Raw genomic sequence first — 21,833 nt, 5'->3', positions numbered from 1 at the left:
CCGGGGAGAAGTCTGCCAGCAGCCTTTTCATCTTCCCTGCACCCTGATTCATGAATAAACATAGGCAGAGAGGGAGGAGATGAAAAGCAGCCAGGACGGCGTTGCTGTGGATCTTCCCGGGCAGTGCCTATAAATGGCTCCTCTCTTTCGGGGCAGCCCGGGGCTTTAGCAGGTGTTCCCGCGTCTCCCTGAAGGGAAGCAGAGCAGCCCATGGCACCCACGTGCTAAAGCAGCTCCCACTGATTTCAGGTCACATTAACAGCAGATCTGGGGATTTGCTCTGCTCCCTCTGCTGCCGCGGCTCCAAGCGTCAGCCGCGTCTGATCTGCCTTCAAGGGAGGCTGGAATCTGTTTCAATCCCACTGTTACCTACAATTTTAACGCGTACTCCACCTCCCAGAGTTGTGCGAACCGGCACAGGGCTATTGTGTGCAATAGTCTTAAGAATTTTGGCAAGTTAACTTTGAAGAAAATCTCTGGTTAGGCAGTAGTTCCTACTAGCAATTACCAGGCTTTTATCTGTAGCTGTCAGTGCACTGTAAAAAGTGGCAGTTACTCCCATTTTACAGAAGAAGCAGATGTTCTAGGGACATCTGAATAGATTTAATGCAGAAATTGCATGCCTAAAAGGTGTTCTAGAAAATCCCATCATTATCACATGACTGATTTTATTCAATGCACCCAGGAATTCAGATCTGCTGGCTGTGCTTTGCTTATTTGTTTTAAAGCAATAGTTCTGAAGTTTGAATTTTGTTCCCCTGCTGAGGCAGAAGAAGAGCTGGAATAAGACTTTTTTTTTTTTCTCTTTTTTTTTTTTTTCTTCTTTTTAGGCAAACTTTCAGGTATGGATTTATTCAGAATTTCTTGAAGTCTAATTTGGTTTTGTGATCAAGAGGCACAGAAGTCACATTTGTGAAATCCAATTAGGCTCCAGCCCTGGCAGAGACACGACATGAGGCACGTACATCCATCCGAGTCCCTGTGCCTCCCTGCTTCTAAAGCCTTCAGCCTCCATGGCAGAGCTGTGCTTCTTATCTCAGGTATTTGGGATTACTGCAAACTCAATTTACCCACTTGGGAGCTATTAGAGCTGCAGTCCTTCCCTGGGAAACATGGTAGTGACAGGAGAGTGAGCTGAGCACTGCTCTGCTCCAGAGGAGGGATCAGATCAGAATTGGGTAGGGCAGGAGAGGTGCAGATGGATGGATCCAAGAACAATTTCTGGGTGCAGTGGGCACAGAGGGAGGAGGCTGAGCCGTGGCCTTGGCTTTGGCCAGGAATTACAGCCTGCTCTGCCCATCTCTGCTCATTCACCTCCCTGCCTGCAGCTGCAGCTTGTTGGTGCCTTTGCAGAGCACACTGGTTTTTGGATTGAGGGCTTTCCACTACAATGAGCTAAAAGTTGTCAGAGCAAGGAAGAGCTCCCCTGGTGACACTCCCTAGGATCCAGCTCCTGAGCTCAGGGAGGTGGTGGTGCTCCTGGCAGGGTGCCCTTGTCCTCACTCCAGCCCCAGAGCCCTTTCCCTTCTGGCTACAGCAAAAAAAGGAACTTACCTGGAGAGCTGTAATTTCCCTCAGCCACATCAGAAGCTGAATTGCTAATTCCCCCCATGCTCCAGGCAAGTGTCCCGGGCCCAGAACAGCTCCCTGGGAGCAGCCATTGGTGCTGTTCAAAACGTCAGTCAGGATGACTACTGAGTTTTCTTATAAATGAGAACCTGCATTCTTATGAATGTGGTGAAATTACCAGGGCCTTTTCCTCCAGTTTCCTGTAGGTAGGTTAAATTGAGTATCCAAAACACTGGGACAAGCAAGGACAACAAACCTGGTCTGAAACAGACATCGGGGTTTTGCGCCAAACAACCTCTGAGCACAGCAGTAAAACATTTTTTCTGTTATTCTCAGCCAGCCACAGGAGTTTTCCTGTTAGTGAACATTTACTATTGATTTCATTTTTGCCTTTTGTATCATTCTCTGCAGGACTCTAAGTGGAGCAGAGCCTGCAGGACTGTGCTGCTTCAGCATCTGCAGCCAGAATGGGTTAAGCACAGCAGAGTTTAGGCTCAAGGGCTGGACTGCATGCCCAAAGCTGAGCAGAGAAAGGAGTAAGATATAATTGCATTTACACATTTCAGTTAGTACCAGAATTCCTTTTGGTTGCATCTTTCAATTAGCCAAGTAACAAGACAGCCATACTTCAACAGTTAGTGCCTATTTCCTGATCCTCTGTATTTTTATTATTTACAACAGTTCTGCATTTAATTGATGGTGTAATATGGTCTGAGAGTGCCAGGCAGTTCTTAGTGGGCCCCTCTGGTCCTGCTCATGCCATGCCATCAGTGATGAGCAGCTGTCTTTAGTTTGGAACATGTAAGCCCCACAGTGACTAATTACAGCCCCACAGTGACTAATTACAGCCCCTAACGATGGGTCCCCAGTGGCTCAGTCTGGAGATTAAAATGTGCAGCTCAGCCAGGGCCTGAGATCTCCCCTGCCCCTGGAGAACTCCATGCTCCTGCTGTTGTCAGAACAGTGGGGTTGGAAAGGAACAGGGATGCATTACCAGCCTTTGGAGTGAAAATGAAAACATCAGCAGGAACCCCAATACTTTGCTTTTCTTGGATCCTTTCTCTTTCCCATATAAGTGCTGTTATTGTTACATTTCTATTTCAGGCAAGAAACATAATTTTATTTCTTTTTCCATTTCAATCATTTTTAATGAATTCTCTTCACATACAAGAGCAAGGATAGTTCTTGATGATAATAATAATTGGACCACAGGGAAATACTGCCTTGTGGGTAGGTGACAGGCAGGGTACTTGAGAGGAGATGAAGACGTTTCTGATCAGAGTGTAGCTTTTGGAGGTCAAGGTGAAATAGTGACTTATGTGAAACAGCAGCAAAACTACTGATTTTTCATGGTTTGCTTTTAGTCAAGAAGCCTAACAATAAAACCAAAATTCCCCATAGTGTCTGGCTGGAGAAATTGCATTCCTCCTCATCAGGATGAGGGGTCGTTTCAGCAACCTCCCTCATTGGAGCCCTCAGTGAATAATAAGGATTGTGTAGCTGCAGTTCAATGTCTCTATCAACATCCTTCTTAAGGAAGAACACAGCTTATGTGTGCTTTGGAAAAATGCTGGACTAAATTCTCTGGAGTCTTGAGCACTGCTGTAAACAGCATATTATTTGCAATAAAATAACTAAAATAACAGCTGTATTATCTTGTAATAAAATAACTTATCTGAGTGTTGTGAAAGTACCAACCTATAAAATCCATGCCAACATCAGCACAGTTGGTGGAAAAAAATCTAGAATGAGCAATAAATAATCAAGCCACCAGAAAATATGAGCAGAGCCTGGATGGTACAACCTGTGAGCTAGCTGGTATTTTTAGTGTTATCTGAAAAGAATCCCCAGGGAAAGGCAAAGCTGGTTACAGAGGACAAAGGTGAGGCTTTAGTCACTGGTATTTGATTTTTGGTGCACTATCACTGCAAGCAGCCAGGGGAAAGATTTACTAAGGTATTTAGGTACCTAAACATGCCTAGCAGCATTTATAGCAGCATCTAAGTAGGTTAGGTGCCTAATTCCCATTAACTCCACGAACATGTTTAAGCTGCTGAACATCTCTGCAAAGCTGGCCCCAGTGCCTGGCCTGACAGGTGCAGTCTGAACTGGTGTGACTGGGCTCACTCCCCAGGAGTGGGGAGTGCTGGTAACACACAAGGACCAGGAGCACAGAACTCAACAAAGGCTCCCGAGCTGACTTAAATTTTTGCTGCTGGCTTAAAATAGAGCCACACCAAAGTCACTCAGAGCAGCACTTGCAAAAAGGCCACTGAATTTTGGAGCTTGGTTGGGAGTCCTTGAGCTGAGGGTTAAGAATCCCATCAGTTCCCAGAAAATGGAACATTTTACAAGCCAAGCCAGAGCAGCATTTCCTGAGCTCCTGGAGAGTCTTGCCCACAGTCAGCCCTGCACAGCCCAGCCTGTTCTACAACCACAAATATTTTTCTTGAAGGATTTTCCTTTCCTTACCTCAGTGGCACCAGGTACCTCCTGAGTGTCAGAAATGAACCAAACCATTCCTAAAGCAGTCTGTTACAAGAGGCTTTTCAACAGATGGAGAATGTTATGTGGGGCAGATTCATTATAATATAAAGGTGTAGTTTTATTAACTTAAAGGCTGTCACATGCACTTTAGTATCTTTTCTACTTAATTTTTAAAATTTAGGAATAAAAATGAAAATTTGCTGTTTACAGTGCTGCATATGTTGAAAGCTGCTCTTTACAAATTCTGTTCCAAGTTATACTAGAACCATTTTCTCAAATATACACAGTTCAGCCTAAGCAAAATAATTTTCACAAAACTATTTCACATAAAGGAAGAGATAAGGGGAGATCAAGAGAAATAACCTAGGAAACAAGTATACCAGTGTACAAAAATAGATTGGAACATTTGGAGATTGTAGGTAAGAAAATGTATTCTCAACCCCAGAGAATGTGAACGGGTGGATTATCTGAGGAGAGAAACGCTCACTGGAGCAGCTGAAGAGATGCAGAGATCTATTTCTAACATCTTTAATTTCTAGGCAAGTTTATAAGAGAGAGAGAGAGGAAGAGGCTCCAGGTTTGTGTCACACTGGGGTCTGTGGGAGGTGGCAGTGAGAGGAGCAGGCAGATTGTCCCCATGCACAGCAGGCTGCACACTCTGAGGGTGTGGGTAGGGAAGGGCAGCACGTGCAGAGCTGTCCCCCAGCACAAGGACAGCTCTAAGCTGCTCCCCGTGGAGCCCCTGCTCGTGCAGAGCCTGCCTGAGCCACAGTCCCCATCCCTAAAAAGCTGCTCCCCTCTGGAGCACCCAGCTGGCTGACACAGCCACCAGGCTGCAAGAGGCAAGTGGTGGCTCAAACCTCTCCTGAGCACAACTGGGGAGTGGAATCTGTGTGCAGGCTGGATACCCCTGAAGTATGAACAGAAAGTGCTGTCACAGAGCATCCAAGTTACTACTACAGCAAATACCACAAGGAATTCAGATGACATATCTTCTGTAGGTCATGAGTCTGTGCCAATCTGAGAAAAGGGATTTAAATAAAAATGATTCTGGAGTGTCCAAGTCTGAAACTGAAGCACATGCTCTGTCCCTTTGGCCTGAGCTCTCTGGAAGCACAAAGGAGTCTGTGGAGCATGCAGGAACCACTGGAGCAAATATGGCTAAACCATTCATGTGTTATTCCTAGGAGAAGTTTTCTTAGAAATGTAAGTTACTGTGGGTCTGCTGAGCAAGCTTTTTTCCCCTAATCCACACCACCTGTGTAGATTCACAGATAATTTGGGTCTGACCTAGTTGAAAGTACAAAACAAATTTTTCCTATTTGCTTATTCAATATATTCTGACATCTACTTCCTGCAAAGCCTGTAAAGGCCTCTTTTGTGAGCTTCAGGAAGAACAGTTGGTGATGTGCTCTCCAGATCTCTGGCCAAGTGCAGGAGATTACTGGGCTGCTATTCAGAGGCCTGACTTGGATTTCAAAAAAAGGTGAATTATTTTGGTTCAAAAGGATCAACTGTTCCAGTGAGCCTGACCTGGCACAGCTCTGCACTGCTGAGGACAGAGAGCATGGTCAAGGCACCAGAACTGAGAGTGAGTCTGGTTTTGATTGTCATTCCTCAGAGGACAAGGATTCTTGACTCCAGTGCCACACCTGCTGAATGCCAATGCCAGACCTCAAAAAATGTGACTGCAGCCTGTGCCTTCCTCACACTGCCACAATCCCCTTCTCCCTCCTGGACTGAAGCAGAGATAAAGATTTCCTTTGGCATACCATCCATCAGTGCTTCTGCAGGTTCAGGTGTGTCTCATTCATCAGTAACACCCACCATTATATACACAACACACATATAAAGAGCCTCCAGAAAAATGTAGCACAGAATCATACATTTGACAAAGCTGACATGAGACATTGTGCTGTGAATAATGAGATTTAAAATATCCTGTGCTATTGAGGTACACAGAAACCTGTTCATTTAACTTGCACTAGCACCCCCCATAATTTTCTTTATCCTCTTTAAAACATCACCGATGTGTACAAAATGATTTTGTTCTACTTAAAAGACCAGTTCTGAGGAGGTGACTGACTTCTGCTGATCCTGGAGGTGGTTTCACAGGTTTCATTGTACTTGAAACTTCACAGCTTCCACTGAAGTATTTGATGTGTGTTTGTATCAGTTTAGCAGAGTACAAAAGTAGAATAATTTTCATATTGCCTCATATTTTTGTCAGACTATGATGTCCTCTATGAAAACTTTCTTTTTACTTGACAACTTATCAAAGACACATTTTCTAAAGCTCAACAACCAATCTTAGTGAGTATTTGTTTAAAAAGTCATCAGGGCTCCAATATTTGTAATAAATCACTAAATTTCCAGTAGCAAAACTTATTTGAAGATTTCTCCCACAGAAATAAGAATTTTCAGTTCAGTCATCTCCATTATTCTCACTAGCACTGGCTCAAAAACCCCACCTCACTTTGCATCTCAGTCAACCATCAGCTGGAATCTACCACCAGTGGTCCCATCTTAAATCTCATGTTGCTCAGAGCTGTGAAAATTTCAGCTGACCTGGAAAATTCAGCTTCAGGTCAGGGAAATTATGCGTCTGTAGAGAAATCATGTAAAGATGGGACTGGGCCCTGAGGTGAGATCCCTGCCACACCAAAATGGGGCAAATCAAGGACTCCTGTGGCACCTGCATCCTTTGTAGCACACATCAACAAACCCATCTCAAAACCAGCAGAACTTTGTCCAGCTTGCTGAGGAGAAATGTCACCAGGTACTACTACATCACACTAGAAAGCAGGTAGACTAAAACCTGTGCATGTGCTCACTAAGGGACTAAAACCAGACAAACTACTCTCTGTCCACAGCTGTCCTCAGCTCCTGGGCCCGGGAAGGTCTCTGATGCCATCCTCCTCCTCGGAGCACAGCAAGCTCAGAGCGCTCGTGACAGGATGGATCCAGGACGTTGTCTGCGTCACGTGGCTAAAAACCAACAAGAAATGCCATCAGCAACCCAAAAGAGGCTTACCCATCCCAAAACAAGGAATTCCAGGTGGAGTCTGGAGTTGTAACAACCATTATGACACCTTCAAACACAGAACTGTCTTTTTCTTGCTAACTGCAAGATTTTTAAAAACAAAATGTGGAGTCTTCAGAGAGCCAGAACCTGGACTGGAGGTTCCAATTCCCAATGCAATAAAGAGAATTCTTTTGTATGAGACTCCTGACACAGACTGGTGACATTTCTTGTTAATTACTGGAGCTGCAGACAATTCACACAGCAGGATATTAACATGGCCATCTCACTGGTTACAGCCTGAGGGAGGCAGGGTGGTCAAGAGGAAGTTGAGCAAAGGTGGGATCACATTGTAAAACACACTCAGCTCTTCAGAACACGAACCCTGGAAGTGTCCAGGGTCAGGCTGGCTGGGGCTTGGAGCAGTCTGGGAGAGTGGAAGGAGCCCCTGTCCATGGCAGGGGGGGGAATGAGGGGGTATTTAAGATCATTTCTACCCAAACAACTCCTTGATTACTATTCTAGCATCATTAACTAATTTCTCTTCTTGCAGAAAGAATAAAAAATAAAAAAAATGTTTTTTACATGTCCTCTAGCCTAAATTCTGGACATGCTCCCACAGTCTTTACCCACACAATAAAAGGCCACCCATGCTGATTTTTAAGGTTTAAACCCTACACTTGACATGCAGGCTAAGCTGCTTTATAGCCTCTGGAAAGCTTCTGTGTGAATGGAAAGAGCCCAAGCAGGGCTCAGTAAGGACAGACACATGGACAGGTTTGGAGTGTGTGGTGAGAACACTGCACACCTTGTGAGTGGTGTGTGCATGTGAGCCATGCTGTGCGTGGGCAGCACACTGCCTCTTCTCCCTTCTGGAATAATGTGTTCTTGGGAAAGGAAATAGCTTCTTTTCACTTGGAAAAAAAAATCTTGCTAATAAATTCACAGCTTTTATAGTAAAGTCAGTGCAAAGATTAATTTTGTAATATAAGTTCACTACAAGAACAAGCTGAAAAATATTGTAGGTATAATAAATGCCACAAAGGACAAATGGCTCTTCTCACACGTCCTAACAGTGTCCCTAAAGCCCAGGTCTGTATTCACTTTCCAGGTGCATTGGTTTAATTAAATTTGAAGGAACTACTCTGGATTTACCTTTTCAAGTGAGAACAGGTTTTGTCTTTCTCAGTGTGAGAACACTCCCTTGAATAACTGATTGCAGGAACAGATACATTGAAGTAGGAATTTGAGTCAATGTTCCACCACACTGAGTGATGGGTTTGAGATCACTGTTCTCATCACCATGGTCATACTATTCACACCTTTCAGCTGAGTGCACTGAGCTTAGAATCAGCTGGGTGTGATGAGGATGATACTGTTCACCAAGAGGTAAATATAATCCTAATGTAAATCCCTGCTCTGAACAGGTAACCCGTGCATTCAGGCACTACTTCAGCTGAGGCAACGCCTGAGCAAGGACCACACAAGGAAGACAAAGGGGAACACAAAGGCCATACCCTCTATTCTCATACATAAAATAACAAAAAACCAAAAAAAAAAAACCAAAAAAACAAAACAAAAAAAAACCAAACCAAAACAAAAAAAAAATCAAACCCCAAAGCTCAAGTTAGATGTAAAACCAATTCAGAAATGTTCTTTTGGTGGGAGCAGGACTGGATGGACTCCATTCCTTCTTTTGTTACAAAAATAGGCATTACTGGGGTTGTAGGATCAGTTTCACAGGAGTTAAAACAAAAGGAAAAATGAAAAACACGTTCCGACAGAAAATACACTGATCAGACAATGATCACTCTTAAGGACAGTAATTCTTTCATTCTAAGAAAGCAAATGTACTTTTTTTACTAGGAATAAGAGCAACTTGCCAAACATTTCCAATGTTTACCTGTAGAAAGTCAGGTGACAGCCAACATGAAGAGTTGTTTTACAATGTTTCATGAGAGACTTGGTAATAAAGTCTGTGCAACCAAGAACACTGTTCCCATTATTCCACAACATAGGGAAATGTATGCATTCATATTTATATTATGAGTACATTTACATTTGTAAATATACTCAGAAAAATATCTTTGCTGCATATTTGTGCAATGTTTTCTACAATGTCAGGAAATGCCTTGTTTCCCAATTAATTGATTCAGTCAATAAGGTTTAGTTTTGGAGATATGCTCCAAACTGAAGTCCCAGCATGTGATTTATTGGTATAAAACACAGAACTTCTTCCAATACCTGCGGAATTATGGGAGCTGAATGAACTGGATTCCATCCATTCCACCTCTGCCAATGCAAGACTTCTGCCTCCAGCACTATTTTAAGTGTTTATATTGCCTACTTTCATCAAACCATTTCTGAGCAATCCACTGCTGAATTTAAACAAGAACAAAATGATTTTAGAATATTTTTCTTTTTCCCATTTTGTTTCCTCATGTAGCATGCCCTGACCTGCTGTGTACCTGAAGCCCTGGCTCCATTTTCTCCTGAGCATGCAGCATCACCCCTGTGAAATGGGAGAGACTGCACAGGAGTAAAGAGTTACATGGAAAGGCATCCACAGATCTTTGACGTATCCAACTAAAAATTCTTTGTAAAGTGTTTCTTCTTCAGAAGATCTTTCTCCTACATTCTTCAGGGCCAGGAGGCAAATGACAGCATGCCCAACTTCCTGCTACTGCTGTAAGAACTTCAGTCTGCTCTCACACAAATTAAATGCACAAAATTCCCAGATCTTTAACACTGCAAAACTGTGGCACTGAAATCTGGGTTACCTTTCTCTGTATTTGATGGCATAAGATTGTTTCATCACTGTTAAGAAAGAAAAGAACCAGTTTTCATTTGTTTTCGAGACACGTGGGGCCAAGTTTTGCTCTGTTGTCAAGCTGCTGCTGCAAGCACTTCTGGTTTGAACCCAGCTCCTTTCAATTTGCTCTAGACTTTATCCCATGGGTGATTCTCTTAAGACAGTTTGGTTTAAACCCTTTGCCAAAATCCTTCCTAGGAAAAGAGCTCTTATAAATAAACATTAAGTCCAGATACCACGTCTCACATTGTAGACAGACACACACAATACGTGCAGATTATTTAGGTAGAGAATAAATGTATAAACCCTGCTGCTGTTTATTTTTAGCTCTCCAAAAGTGCTGTGACTAAAGAGCTTTGACATAATCAGTCCGAAGAGATAATCCCAGATTTACTGGTTTGGAGAACATTCTTGCATTAGAAATACATCCTCTCTGATTTGTGTGTTAGGGCCAGCAATAAAAAGTGAGAGGGAGTCCAAATCTACCTCTAGGTTTTGCTTAACTGATTTGAATATTAAAGGAATATTTGGAAAGCCAGCATTACAAAGTTTAAATGTACAACATTTTCCATTTGCAAATGTTCCTGTTCAAAAGTCTAATTTAACATTTTCAGAGCAATTAGCAACATTTAAAGATTTTTAGGTTTTCAAACAAATCACTGCTATCGGAGGGCAGCCAAATTTATTGCTAGAAAACAGAAACATTTGATCTGGAAATATGTCAGTAGATTAGTCTGTCTTTTTAACATTAGCAAACTGCAGGACAAATTTCAGAGCTTGGGAAAACAAAACATGAGAACAGAGGGATGTTTTGGCAAAGAAATAGTAGTGGATTATTTCAAATGCCATTATAATTACTCTCCTTATGGCTGTTCCTTCTTCACATGGAAAATTATTTCTTTTAAAACTACAACCTCAGACAATCTTTTAAGAAAAGAATAACTCAAAAATTCAGAGGTAAGCTAATGGAAAAAATATCTGCTCTTTTCTTTTTTAGATTTTAAGCATTATCAAGACACCTTTTTCACCTTAAACTGTGATCTCCAGCCAGGGCCAAAATCTGGAGCCTAACAGGGAACTGTGAAGTCTTGCAGACACCACAGGTGCTGTGGGTCTCAGTGCAGGATGTTGCCCCACAAACCTGACATGCATTACTGCAAGTTGCTTTTTCCCCCCTTTTGCCATGGAATGACGTTCACACCACCTGGCTCAATGCTCCAGGGCTCCTGGGCTTTAAAAGGAGCCACCTTGTGCAAGACCCACTTGTTTGAGATCATTTCAGGAGAGGAGATGCCGCCTCAAGCAATTACCCTGTCAAACTCTCCTAATGAACAGGCACCATTACTCATGAGGGCCCAAAAAGGATTTAGCTGTAACTGAACTTAAAATGCCAAATTCTGGCCTCAGATGAGCCCTGTTCTTCTCTACTAAACTGAGAAGTACGGAAGATGAAAGTGAAACTCTGCTCACGTAAAACAACACAAACCACACGTTTTCCTCCTTAATGAGCATACCCCATAAACTAAATCCATGTAATCCATAGTAGTAATTTCACTGAACTTTTAATCTGCCCTTACTTTTTGATTTCTCAATCTTCATTAGCCCTTTAACATACAAGAGTGCTCAGCTGAAGGACACTGATGCTTGATGAAGCTGTTCCTGATCTCTGCACAAAAGCTTGGTGGCCCCCAGTGCTGCTGAGAGCCAGGGACACTGCACTCCCTGAGAGCTTCCCCCTTTGGTGCTTTCACTGCTGCTACTGCAACAATCATTAAAAAATGCAGCAAACAGCACTGCTAGATGTAGTTGCAATGGATTTGAAGGGGACATGCTCTACACTACCCAGAAATATATTCCACATTGTGCTTTGGTAGTTTCCAGACTTGCATGCATCTCCCAGAGGGAAGGGCTGGAGTTGTTGTGAAAGGAGCGTGTGCCATCTGCCAGAGGGCAGGGAACACCAACTCCTCACTCCCTCCTTACCCACTGGCATGCAAGCACTGCTGGCTTGGAGGCTAATGAGGGCCAGAGCTACAGGAAAATAAAGAACAATGCCTCTGAATGAAGATTCTGCAGCTTAATCCTTCATGCAGAGGCTCTGCCATCCTCCCTGCCTGCTCTAGCACAGGCTCTGTGTCGCTCTGTGCTGGACTCCACATGGCTTCACAAGATTTGCTGGAATTACTGCCTTTGGATTTTCTTTTCAGGCCTTTCTGTTCCTGCTCCCCTTGTGCTTGGAACAGCGCTCCCCTTTACTCTGCAAGGATCCTTTATCCCTTTCAAACCCACTGTTCCAAATTTCACACCTCAGAGAAGGCTCTCAGCTCTTGTTCTCATGCTTCTCTAAAGCAACTCTCTTAAGCCATGATCAAACCTCCTTGGGCACATTTGGAGATGTTGTAACATTAGAAAATATACAATCAAACACAGATCCTGCACAATAGTGGAGCTGTCCCAGCTTGCAGCAGCATCTTGAGGACCTTCACATCCTGGCAGGGAAAGAGAATCACCCTTCCCTACTAGGGCAGGTCACAATGGAGCAGAGTTCCAGAAGGCAGTCCGTGGGCTCATGGCAATAGCTGGCCTTTAGTTACAGCCAGGCTCCCTCACATGGCTGTGGAGCTTAGATAAATACTGCAATATTTGGTAGGCAGGATGGCCAAAGTGCTGGAAATGGGTCAATTCTGTTGCCCTCAAACCTCACCTGCTTCTAAATCACTCTATTATTCTATTAAATACAATATGGAGCTGCTGGTTCTGCACCTTACACATTTTAGGAATGCACTCCCAACTTGAACTATTTCTCAGCTTTCCAGAGCCAGTGCTTTTAACACGTTGCTGCTGTCCCTCAGGAATTTAAACTTGGTATTCATATTTTGTTTCTTCAGCTCTTGGAGGCAGCACACAGCGGCAGAGCCAGCCAAGGTGTCTGTTGTGGCTGGAATCCCCTTTGGAAAGGCCACTGGCTGGAAAGCAGATACTAAATGCTGTCAAGCACTGGAAAACTCTTTGCTATTTTGAAGAGCAAATGCTGGGAGGATCTGCCAGGAATAACTTATTCTGAGCTGTAACTAAAGCATTTTAATTTAGCGGGTAAGCAATTAGAGCAAAATAAAACAACTGAGTGACTTTGATGCAAGTATTATCTATCTATCAGTCAATCAATCAATCAATCAATCCTGAGAGCATCTGAGGATGACAGGCACCAGACACGAATCCTAAAGGCAGCTTGAGAAGGGTTTTTGCACTGCATTTATCAAGATAGGATTATTTGAACGGAAACATTCATTTTTTTTCTTTTTCCTTTTTTGGTAAAATTTATTTAAGTCTGTACCTTCTTACAAGACATTTCAAAAGGAACATGCAACCTCTAACAGTACCCCAGGGGATGCTGGGCAGGCCCTGGAAAATGTCAGTGACCTTAATTTTACTGGTGTAATAAGATCAAGAGCACTTGTCACCTCATGGAGCTGTGTCCTGAGGCAACAAAAATGTTTCTTGTATTTCCTTCTGGGATTGCAGATTTTGCTTGAGTATTAATTAAAGATTGAGGGATATAAAGTGAAACCCCAGAAGACAGTCTTGCTATTTATTCCTTGATTAAACCAATTAAACCCTTGTCTACTCAGAAAAATCTATGAGCCATTTCAGAGGGCAGTAATCACTAGGAAGATTTATCCAGCCAAATAGTGTGTGCTGCATCATTAAAAATTGTCAACAATAAACAAATTGCCCAAACTAAAACAAAACCAGTAACAACAGCAGGATCTCAGCCAAGGCTGAATCAGAACTATGGTTTGAGTGACAGCACAGGCACTTCTCAGCTTGAAAGTACTACCTGAAATCTGTCTCCCCCAGTGTCAGCCAAGTGCAGTTCCTCTGGAAGTGCTGGTTCAACATGTGCAGTTACTCACAGTCCTGCCTCTAAGTGAGCTGCATAAAAATTCTGGTGCTGTGTATTTGCAAATGCATCAGAGCACGTTCAAGGCTTTGTTTAAGCTCCTTGCACTAAACTGATATGAACCTGGAGCAGTGACTTTGCTCCAAATGAAGCACATCCTGAAAAACCTTGCTGTGTGCTTTGATCTGGACGGCTCCAAATGAAGCACATCCTGAAAAACCTTGCTGTGTGCTTTGATCTGCTTCCGACAGCCCTCCCAAAACCCAGGGAGCAAAATAATTTCCCTTTCTTGTGTTTTCTCACAGAAGAAATTTTAACAGATGCCTTCTGTGACAGGCCAGAAGCTGGACAGAGTGTGCAGTATCTGTGGAAGCTGAAAGAATGTTTCTCCATTTTGGTTCTTGATATTAAAAAACAAACAACCTCCCAGGAAAAAAAAAGATTGCCCAACCAAAAGCAGCTTAAGGTCTTAACATTCTTGTATTACAAGCTCATGTTATCATAAAAACCAATGCCAAGTTTCCTACTTCTACATCTGAGATTATTTTCCTTATAGTCATGCAAAATTATTTCAGTGAGAATCAGAGAAACTAAATTCTAAGAATCCAAGAGAAACATGTCAGGACTACCCAGATTCACATGGCTTCTTCAGAAGGTGTGTGAACTGATGCTGAGCTGATGGTTGGAGACAGCTCTGGATCCCTGTAGTTTAAACTGCAATAACAGCAGATAGCCCTTGGTTAGTGCTCAGCTAGTTCTATTTAAATATTTGCCACTTCTTGTGACTATGTAACTATTCTTTATTTTCGTTCAGGAGAATTTGAGGATGACAGGTAAAAGGAATTATTTTCAAAAACAACCTCTTTTTTTTTTTTAATGAAATGTAAAATGGGAAAAGTCCAAATTTTAAGAGATGCAAAGTAACTGCAGCTTTCTTTGAACTCAGTGGAACCAGAACTGCATGCCTCAAATTACCCATCCCTGCCCACAAAACATCAGAGTTAAGATGGGGACACCTACAATGATGACTTGATAACTGCTAATTTTGGTGCAAGTAACTTGCCTACTGCTTTACAAGGAGCTGGGAGCAGAGCTGTCACTGGATTCAGTCCAGGGGAATTTCAATTCCATGCTGAAATCAGTATGGCAGATCATGGGTTTTCTAAGTTTGCTACTCTGAAGTGACTGAAAACTAAGTGGAACATACAGAAATTTACTTCTACATAAGGGGTGCTATGATTTGAACTTAACTGATTTCTTCTAGCAAGGGCCACAACCCTTGCTAGAGATAACCTGCAGATAAGCAGGATATTGCAATACACCAGAGTATTCAGGAATGAGCTGAACACACCTCAGGGGTTTGCATCCTTCATTTATAAAGCAGTAGAAATGTTTAGAAACAGAACAAATTTATATCTTCAAGTTACCATGCAGTAAGTAAAATCAATTGTGACTTATTTCCTTTTATGATGATACCTTTCACTCCAGTGCTGCAAAACACCAATGTTTATACTACAGAAGTTCTTCATCTATCACACATGCTCTGCTATTCTTAGCTCAGCTAAAATGATAAACAGTTTCTATGAATGCCCAGTTTTCAATAAAGTGAATGGTGTCTCTTTCCCAAGGAAGACCAAACAAAATAAAATGTTATAGTATCTAAATATAATGTGTTTGCTTTCCAAGTAGAAACCTGATTTGTTAGGCATGATTTAAAAATCCACTGGAACACATCATGTATGGTTTTTACTAATCTGTATTTTCTAAGTATTGACTTTGGCTTCTACTTAACCTGGAGCAAATTCTATCCTTCCAATGGAGAACCTGAAGTACACAATGCCTCCATGAGTAACTTCTGATTTTTACATAAATTGCTGAAAGATTACCCTAAACAAAGCATTACTGTTTCCCCTTTGTTGCAAGGTAGAAAACATCACAGGCTCTAATACACCTAAGGGGAAAGATCCCCAAAGTTTTAAAATATTTGATTTAAAATATTTGAACTTCTACTTGTCTTCTGTGAAAATTTAAGATAAGCATTCTTGAGGAAAATGCTGTTAATGTAGAATATTTGAAATCTAGTCCTATTAAAATGCTATAGAAACAGTGTTTACAGGGGCAAAATTCACAGCTGGTCCTTACAAACCACATACATATGCAAGGAGTGGGTGGGAGTAGGAGGGAGCATAGCAAGGGCCTGACTAATTTTAGGTGCCAGCCTTATGATACAGAGCTGCCATATGTTAAAGGTGAACACAGTGGGAGGATGGAAGAGATTAACTAGAATGGGTTTTCTGGCGAAAAAAAGTGTGTCCCAGCTACGGGGTTTTATGCTGTTCTTGTGTGATTTTAAACTAGCAGGATGAAACCATTAATTAGGAGATGTGGTGCCTTCCTGGGAGGGCAGTTCTGCATAGACTCTTTAATCTATTTGAAAATCAAACCCAGAAATTCCTAATTCACAAAATCAGTTCAGTGGTAGAATGAATAGACACTGTTTGCACTGCTGGATTTTAGTGCTAGAGCATACAGCAAAAGTGAGGTTTTTTTCTAGTGGTGGTCGGTCACAACACTTTGTAAACTCATTTAATGCCTGAACTAAGCCTGGGCAAAACCAGCCACATGAAAACTTTAAAAGTGAATAAGATGGCCTTTGCCCTCTTTACAAAACTTTTCCATCCTCATGCCTCCCAGCTGACTGTAAGTGCTCTCACACTCATCTGGGTGTAGGTGATACTTTATGAGGGCTCATTAGCCTCTTTGTGTTTCTGGGACTTACAGAAGAAATGCCTGTTTGGGACAGAAACAGTAACTTAAAAAATGCCTCCATTAATCACCTCATAGTAAAATTAATTAATGAACCTTTTTACCTTATTATGTGGGGTCTCTTCAATGCACTGATCCTCCAAGTTCAAAAGAGAGAATAGAAAAATGGGGGAGGATCCAGAGGAGGGTCACCAAGGTGATGAGAGGGTTGGAGAACTTGGCACATGAAGAAATGTTGAAGGAATTGGGTCTATTCAGCCCACTCTTCTCATAAAGATGTTGGGCACAGTCAAGAAGCAATGAGCACAAGTTGCTTCAGGGAAAATTTTGTCTAGGTTAACAAAATATTCTTCATTGTGAGAACAACTAAACATTGGAATGGGATACCCAGCCAGTATAAAAAGGATTGAGATTCCAAATGTAAATTGGTGAGGAAACAGGCACCAGTGCTTTGTTTCTCTTGATGGGGCATGAATCTGGTGCCATGTGTGAATGACTGGTGTACTGCTACACAAAAATACAACAGTGCTTGTCCTCTGCGTTATTTTAAAATACAACAAGTTATCTTAAAACATATCTGGGCCCAAATTCCACCTTTACTACCTGGCAGGAGGGAAGTTTTATTTTCAATGAAGCTGACTTCCTATCTACTGTTGGAATTTTTGTCCTTTGATAACTGTTAATTTATTTTATTTTAGTAAGAGACTTGAACTTGCTTTTTTCCTAGTGCACACTGAGTTGTAACTCAGAGGGGCTTCCATTCCAGTTTGCTATTCCATGGCAAAGCTATAAAAATGACCTTAATGCCCAGCCCAGGCTCAGGTCAGTTTTAGCAGTCTAAAGGGTGGTTTCTCACACTTGCAGCACTGACTACTCCTGACAGTCTGGTTGATTGGAAATAATTTACTGAGGCAAACATGATTTGCTGGATAAAAGTGGTGATTTCAAAAGTTTTTCTGAAGTCAAGATTCATGGACAAGATTCAGCTTTCCCTGGTTGGTACAGGGAGCTGCTCAGCCCGATGTAAATGTTTTATTCATGTCAATTATTCACATAAGTGGGTTTCACTTTAGTGTGTAACACAAGCCAGCTGGTTTGCTTCTTTTAAACTCTGATTTCTCATGCACCTCATATTGCTACACCCCTTCAGAGATATTTATGGAAATTTCACAGCAAGCTGTCTCAAGCTTATGTGCTATTAAGATTCCTTTCTGGGGTGTTTACTGCATTTGATTTATAATGTATAGATTTATGGACTCAGCTACTTGATGGCCCAATAAAGCATGTTGGAACTGAAGGCAACTGCTAATTAAAATAACATTTGATTGTATATTTGTATACAGGGAAGTGGGTAGTGCTGAAATACTCTTATGCCCCTCATGGCTTTGGCTGGGCTAAAAATGAATGAAAGTATTCTAAAGTAGAATAAAAGGATTGACATTCACAGCCAAAGAGAACAAGAAGGTTACAGCATTAGTACCAGGGCTGTGAACTATCAACTATTCTGATAATCCCCATTTAAACAATTAAGATTAAATCCTACTTGAAAGCATCAGCTGATAAGATGGCCCCTCAAGCTAAGTTCCTTCTAGAAAAAGGATATTTTTAGTGTTGGTTTTCACCCTGAAATCTCCACCATTGGTATTAGAAACAAGGGACTGTGCAAGCCATGCTCCTTGCTCCAAACAGTTGACAGCTGATTTCATATACATTACACAGTGTAGTAAGAGGTATGGATTGCCAGGCATGCAAACAGCCTGGCTTACACTCTGCAAAGGCATTTGGAAACAGTGATGAAAGCAAAACAAGGAAATAGTTAAAAATAATATTAATTACCGTGCTGTGTTATTGAAATGCTCAGTTAATTCCATTTTAATGAGCTGCATTAAGAACTCTAACATCACTTCAGTGTGGTGACTCCACTCAGAAGAAGTTTTTAGCCAGTGGTTATGAAAGGTGATTTCACACCCTTCTCTGCCATTAAATGGATAAATTTTCCTTGCCTTTCCTCCTCACAAAGACTGACAGCAGAATTTTTTAGGACAGATAACAGAAGGTAACAGCAATGGAAAACCTGGGCACTGTCACCAGAAGCAAATGAAGAGAGCCACTAACAGTGAGATCTACAAAAATTCCTGAAAAAGCTTTTTCATGTGAACTCCTGAGTTCCAATCTGTAGTTTCAGACTACAAGTGGGGATAAGATGCAAAACATCTGATGCTTTCTGCAAATTAGGCTTGCACCACCTAGAGTAGATGAGATTCTACTGTTGCTAATAAGCATCTGCTTGTCACATCTGCAATGGTTCAGCATCCAAGTGCAGAGCTCAGAAAGACATGTCTGCACATATCCAGCAAATCCAGCTTTCTGCTGAGCCATTGAGATACATAACTATGACAGACACAGGAACAAACCCAAAAAAATTTCGGGGGGATGCTTCAAGAATGTGTCATTTCTTCTGTTCTAATTCTAGATTTTATTTGCTATTATTGATAATATCATCTTCAAGCTCAGTTTTCAGTCACACAGGTACAAAGCCATAGTATTACCCACAAAACATCCACCATCCACCTTAAATTCCCAACTGTCCTGTCATGGCTCCCTGCATGAACAGAGAGCCCAAGGGAGCAGTGCTCTATTTTAATAGTTGCTCTTGTATTTATTTCCATTGTTATGAAATTGGCTTTTAATTCACTTTCATTTCCTAAGCTATTTTTCTACCTTTTTTTTTTTTTTTGTATAAATCTCATGTAGTAACCTACATCTGTCTGAAAATAAAAGGCACCCTTTGATTAGAACTGGAATGCAGGATCATATACAGTGTGTTTGGAAACCTCTGCAGAAAAAAACATGTCTGCTTTAATACATCTCGCTCGAGGCAGCACGGGGTGAGGCAAGGACAACGGAGCAGTGTGTTTGAAAAAAAAGGGAAAAAACTCTGCTTTTCTTGGCCAGTTAATGCATCAAGTTCAGTGTTATTTATGTGACTTTCAGAAGAGTTTGGGATAAAAGTAATTTATTTGCTGCCCTTCCTCTTTTTTAGTAGACTGCAGAATTCCACCTGCAAAACTGTGTTTCTGGCACCTGTAAGAACTCAACAGTGTGGAAATGTCAGCAGTTAGAATAACTTACTATTAACTAGATCATGATATATATAGAATGGAGGTGAATTATATTTTTCACAATTTCCTTCAGTCTTTTACAGGAATAATAAAAAACCCCTATGATATAAATTAATCTTCACTATATTCTAGAAAAAAAACAGCATACAGTGCAATGTGCAATAAATTTTTCGATTAATTCTAGGACTGAAAATGTGTTTAGTTTGATGTGCTTCTATTTCAACTCCGACCCATTTTCCCCAGAACCACTCACTTGATAAAATATTTGATTCCATCAGCTGTATAAGCTTCTTCCCATCCATAAGGCAGACCTAAGAGGAGATAAAGAAGTAAGAATTCTCTCAAAACCCAAGTGACACAGAGAACATAGTTTTGAGATACTGTAAGTTACAATACTGTCATTTCACACAATGTCATAAATAGTTAATAAATCAATTCCTACTTTTGCAACAGATAATAATATAAACAATACAATTTAACAAATACTTGCTGTGCCACAAAGCTAACTAGCTTTGATGATTTGATGATACATTTATTATTAGATGATACTTTTTGATAAGTATCATTTGATGATACTTCTATTACTAGAATGATGAGTCATACTTCTAGTAGGGTCCTATTCTATATTCCTTTAAAAATTAAATTGTCCTAGCAAATCTTTACCTTTTTAATAACAATTTGTTCAAAGCTAACTCTTTGTAGGGTTTAAAAAGTGCAGGAGAAAGAAGCACTAGTCCCTGTGTAAAAAGGCTTTTGTGATACTGTAAAGCACATAATGGCAAGTGCAAGGTCCTGAAAAACTGTGGGTTTTTTGAGACTAGAAATATACATTAAATTTAAATACACAAGAAAAATTGTTCTTGAAGTGTTTTGCCTGAAACTCATCTCAAAATGTTAGTGTCTTAGGAGTTAAACTATTTTTGTTCAAGTCCCAGTGTATCTCAAAGACCAGCTCATTAGAACCATCTGTGAGCCTGCTTTTGGTTTAAAACTTTTATTTGGAAAATGTGCTGGACTGCACGCACCATCTGAGCTTTGAAAGCTGCCTCCTCCCAAGGACTGCCCTAAGTGCACATGTTTATTTTTTTACATTTCTTTTTTAAAAGGCTGATTTTCTTCTGTTGTCACACCTTTGTCCCTAGTGTGGTTCTTCTTAAACGCCTGAGGAGGGGTAACTTCAGTTCTCCAGTACAAAGAGAGTTCATTACAGCCACAGAATCAGGACTGGGCACACTGCAGCTGGTACAAACCTCCTGGGAAGGAATTATACCTGCAGGCACCCAGCAAGGAGCAACAAGGAACCAAACCTGCAGAACTCAGGATGGGAACTTGAGAACTGGGAACTAGAACAGCACTGTGATCACTCAGTACAGCTTTCAAAAGAAAAAAACCCATTGGACTGATTTTTTTTTTTCCCTATCAGTTTTACCCCCATTAATCTCTTACCTCAGGCTCCTTACCATTTTCAGTTTAGAACAGATCTATACAATCTGTTCCTCAAAACAAACTACCCACTACCTTTCAAAGAGAATAATCCACAGCTACTACCCTTTAAACACAAAGTAGCTGCTGCACAGCAGTTCTCAGGTTCTGACTCCATTATGAAGGGAGGAAGAAAAGGATGTTTTAAGCTATAAATATGCTAGACATGCTCACTGGTTCTTCCTTCCTCTCCCATGAAAGATGGGACCTTTATTCAGCATGGATATTTTCTGTTATTTAAATGGCAATGGGATTCATCCCTCAATGGCCTCCATCTGCCCAGGCCTTTCCTTTTTCCTGCATGAAGCATGCACGTCCAAATAAACGACAATGGATTTGCTCAATTACGAGTGAAAGCCCTGCTCTGTACTCACATGGACCCCTACACCACCTTTCATTTAAACTGTTTCATTTATCAGTGCCAACTGCACTTTTTTCCACTGGTGATTTGATTAAAATTTTTATAGCCTTTTTTCCTCTCCTAAATGAAGAACTATACACAGGTAGCAATAACTGATGCTCTGTATTCTTCCCTTACCCACTGAAGACTTCGCTTTTCAAATACACTGAATACATCTGTCACCTAGAGATGAAACCCTGGAAATATTTCCAGTGCTTTATTTGCCTTTTTGACTTGGTATGCATTAGACTGTGTATCCTATCCATTCTTTG

The 21,833-nt window shown here is 41.3% G+C and overlaps 1 protein-coding gene across 1 annotated transcript in view; it reads right to left on the bottom strand.

Annotated features, from left to right (window-relative positions):
* Window positions 1-3,934: 3,934 nt before the first annotated feature.
* The window catches only part of STXBP4 (syntaxin binding protein 4), a 61,982-nt gene continuing 44,083 nt past the window's right edge, over window positions 3,935-21,833 (bottom strand). The window contains exons 20-21 of the mRNA XM_041409380.1: window positions 19,933-19,990; window positions 3,935-7,044 (exon numbers count right to left, since the gene is read on the bottom strand). Of these exons, the coding sequence (XP_041265314.1) occupies window positions 6,936-7,044; window positions 19,933-19,990 (167 nt within the window). The 3' untranslated portion in view covers window positions 3,935-6,935. The remainder of the gene's footprint in view (window positions 7,045-19,932; window positions 19,991-21,833) is intronic.

This window comes from Onychostruthus taczanowskii, unplaced genomic scaffold, assembly GCF_017590055.1.
Source record: "Onychostruthus taczanowskii isolate IOZ18803 unplaced genomic scaffold, ASM1759005v1 scaffold30, whole genome shotgun sequence".
Classification (NCBI taxonomy): Eukaryota; Metazoa; Chordata; class Aves; order Passeriformes; family Passeridae; genus Onychostruthus; species Onychostruthus taczanowskii.
This window is presented reverse-complemented; position numbering and strand designations above follow the sequence as displayed.